The following is a 3,232-nucleotide window of genomic DNA, read 5'->3' on the forward strand; positions in this document are numbered from 1 at the left end:
GTGTACTGTACACATAATATCATTTAATACTATAACTTTCTACTTTAACCTTCAGAGGGATCAATGTCTGCACTATGTGAAGTATAACTTTTTATTTATAAAAATATTAACAGATTACTTTTTTCTTTAGTTATGTCACATGTATTTGTTTTAATTTGTGCAGGAGTATGTGTGTATGTGTGTATGTGTATGTGTATGTGTATGTGTATGTGTATGTGTATGTGTATGTGTATGTGTATGTGTATGTGTGTGTGTGTGTGTGTGTGTGTGTGTGTGTGTGTGTGTGTGTGTGTGTGTGTGTGTGTGTGTGTGTGTGTGTGTGTGTGTGTGTGTGTATGTGTGTGTGTGTATTCACAATCATACACTAAAAAATACACACTGTAGAAAGAACGAAAGAAATGAAGAAAAGAAAAGGAAAAAAAAAAAAGAGTGCTAAAGCTGAATAAACCATACACTAGTAAACCAAAATTAACCTGCTGAAAAAGCAACATAATAACTCTTGAATTTCAAACACAAAAATCAACATTCTGATCCATTCAAATTCACCCGGGTACCTTGCTAGGAACTGGAGAAACATTTGGGGTAATTTTCCTCACTGGTTTCATCACTGACATAACAAATGCACAAATGTTTTGAACAAACTCTTCTTGCATGTTGATCCAATGTCCCTCTCCCTGAAACGCACATTGGCATTCTCCTTCCATGAGCACCATCCATCAGAACTCCAAATTCATTCAATTTTTCTTTACGATTCTTTTCTAATACGGAAAGGGAGTCAACACTGGAGTAAATGAAGATACGAGACTTTTATCATCTTAAACACCGCTCACTATACGTCCTTCTCTGAAGTTCACTCTCATGACTTGTGCTTTGTTGGTGCTATGACTTTGTATGGCAAAACTCCCTCCTTCTTCTGGGGGATTACGAATAACTTATGACTAAATCTCTAATCACATGGGCATCAACAAGAATCACCATTATAAATGGCATCCCAGAAATCAATAGGCTGTCTACGGTGTCCGTTTTGGAACACGGTCGCAAACAATCAGGGAAATGTTGGGGACTCGTTGGGTAGGCATCCGTAGGGGCAATACATATAGTCCTGGCCTGAGCCTTAGTGTCAGGATGGATAAAATGAAACTACTGTTTAATAGAAGAATTTGCTATCTAAGTAATAATAGGGGAGAGAAAAAAAAAAAAATGCTGCAGTAGGATCTTTTCTATGGGGAGATAAAAAAAATTTATATTTAAACAATAAGCAGCAAATATTTCAACTGCAATACCCATACTGGTGGAAGAGCTGTAACTTGAGGGAAATGACAGCAATATCTTTAAACAATACTTGGCATTTCATAACAACAGTTGAAACCCACTAGAGCAACAGCATTTGTTTCGATACTTTAAAAAATCAAGCTTTCCCCATCCATCCCCGCTACTCAGGCATTGGCTGAAAATACATAGACCGTTAAGACAACCATATAAAATATAACTGACATTTTCTTATGCTTCCATTGGCCACCAAAGATAAAACCCCAGCCTGAGCCTTAGACATCAAGTAAATTCAACAGTGTCATGGAGACATCAAGATAACCACAATATCAGTAACAACTACTGATCGCTCTCTTCCTCTATCCCGGCTGCTCTTATGAAGCTCCGCCAGGCATGAGTTTCTCTAATGCAGCCTGGACACCCTTCTCCTGATATTCCTCTCTTGAGATCCAGAAGTTGTCTCTGTCCTTCATGACGTCGGCGAGGACAGCCCCCCCAATGAAAACCATGTCCTTCCTCCTGGGGGGGTCCTCAATGCGGATCTTGAGCTTGGACAGTCTCTCCACATCACCCTGGTAAGATGGAATGGTATTGAAGGTTTGCATCATGAGCTGAATTAAACCATATGAACCACAGAGCCTTCACCTTGTCTATTCTCCCTAGCACAAAAAAGCAATGATCTTCCATTTCACAAGGGCAAATTTTATTTTCTGATATTGCAAGAGCTTTATTTTACATATTAAAAGTATATTTCAGTCTCATATATCTGGTACACAGAGCATTAAAAGAATGAATGAAAATGGTAAATAAATTACCATAAACATGCAAGTAAAGGAATATAAGCAACAAGGACATATTTCCATTATAATAAACACTAAAATACGTATTTGTCTGTTCTTAGATGTATCTAGATGTATAAACAGTAAACCAATAGCAATTATAATCCACGAGATAACTGTTACACAAGACCAAGGTGTATGGAAGGGAATGTGAAAGGAAAAGATGTAGCATTTGGCTGGATAGAATAGTAATTCATACTCACTACAGACCATTCACAAGAAAACATGAGTGTATGACTGGTTCTGGGTGTAAGTGTGGCTTGATGAAATTTGCCAAATATTACCAAACATATTAGTGGACACAACACACATCTCACTGATAACGAAAATTTCATGAGAAAAACAAAGACAACAGACTTGCAGGTTTGTGGCAAGAAGGTCTGGCGGTACATTATGGAGAAAGCCACCCTTAACCCCATACCGACAGACCACGTGCTGAGGCGTCATAACAAACTACTCGATATGTGGAGTGCACTACGAGCCGGGGGTTCGGCTTGATGTAGCGAACTCCCGCATTCAAAGTCGGCTCGCTGCCATTAATCTCTAGAGCATAGTTATATTTTATTTTCTTAACAGCCAGTAAGGGGTTAAGGCAAATAGGACTATAGATTAAACCTAGGAAAACTTGTAAGTACTACCCTTACTTGCGGTTTTCTATCAACAACTTGGGAAAAAAACAAATAGAAAAGCAACACACATACCTTACTGCTCCTGCAGAAACCACAATACAAGATATTGCAGAACAAAATATAAAATATACTGAGAAAAATCATATCCACGCACCAATGAAAGACAAAATCCCCTACCTTTAAGACTCTCTCCAGGTAAAGCTGCTTTAACTCCCTCTCCAGACGCGATGGTAGGCCGGGATACATGGTAGATCCCCCAGACAAAACAATGTGCTTGTAGAGCTCGGGTCGGATGTCGATATCGCAGCGCTGTATGGTGTCGAAGAGCAGTTCTGCAATCCCCTGGCCTTCCACGTTAATGAGGTGAGGCTGGAACAGGGCCTCCGGTGCTTCAAACCTCTCGCCACCAACCTTCAAACAGAAACAAATGTATTAATGTTAATTTTTTTTTTTAGGGTGGAGGTGGCAGTGAGGGGTAGGGGTAGGGGTAGGGGT

General features: G+C 39.5%; 1 protein-coding gene across 1 annotated transcript in view; it reads right to left on the reverse strand.

Annotated features, from left to right (window-relative positions):
- Positions 1-234: 234 nt before the first annotated feature.
- LOC125037443 (actin-related protein 2-B-like) overlaps positions 235-3,232 on the reverse strand; it is a 27,693-nt gene continuing 24,695 nt past the window's right edge. Inside the window, exons 10-11 of the mRNA XM_047630587.1 lie at positions 2,915-3,148; positions 235-1,841 (exon numbers count right to left, since the gene is read on the reverse strand). Coding sequence (XP_047486543.1) covers positions 1,644-1,841; positions 2,915-3,148 — 432 coding nt within the window. The 3' untranslated portion in view covers positions 235-1,643. The remainder of the gene's footprint in view (positions 1,842-2,914; positions 3,149-3,232) is intronic.

Source organism: Penaeus chinensis, chromosome 23, assembly GCF_019202785.1.
Source record: "Penaeus chinensis breed Huanghai No. 1 chromosome 23, ASM1920278v2, whole genome shotgun sequence".
Classification (NCBI taxonomy): Eukaryota; Metazoa; Arthropoda; class Malacostraca; order Decapoda; family Penaeidae; genus Penaeus; species Penaeus chinensis.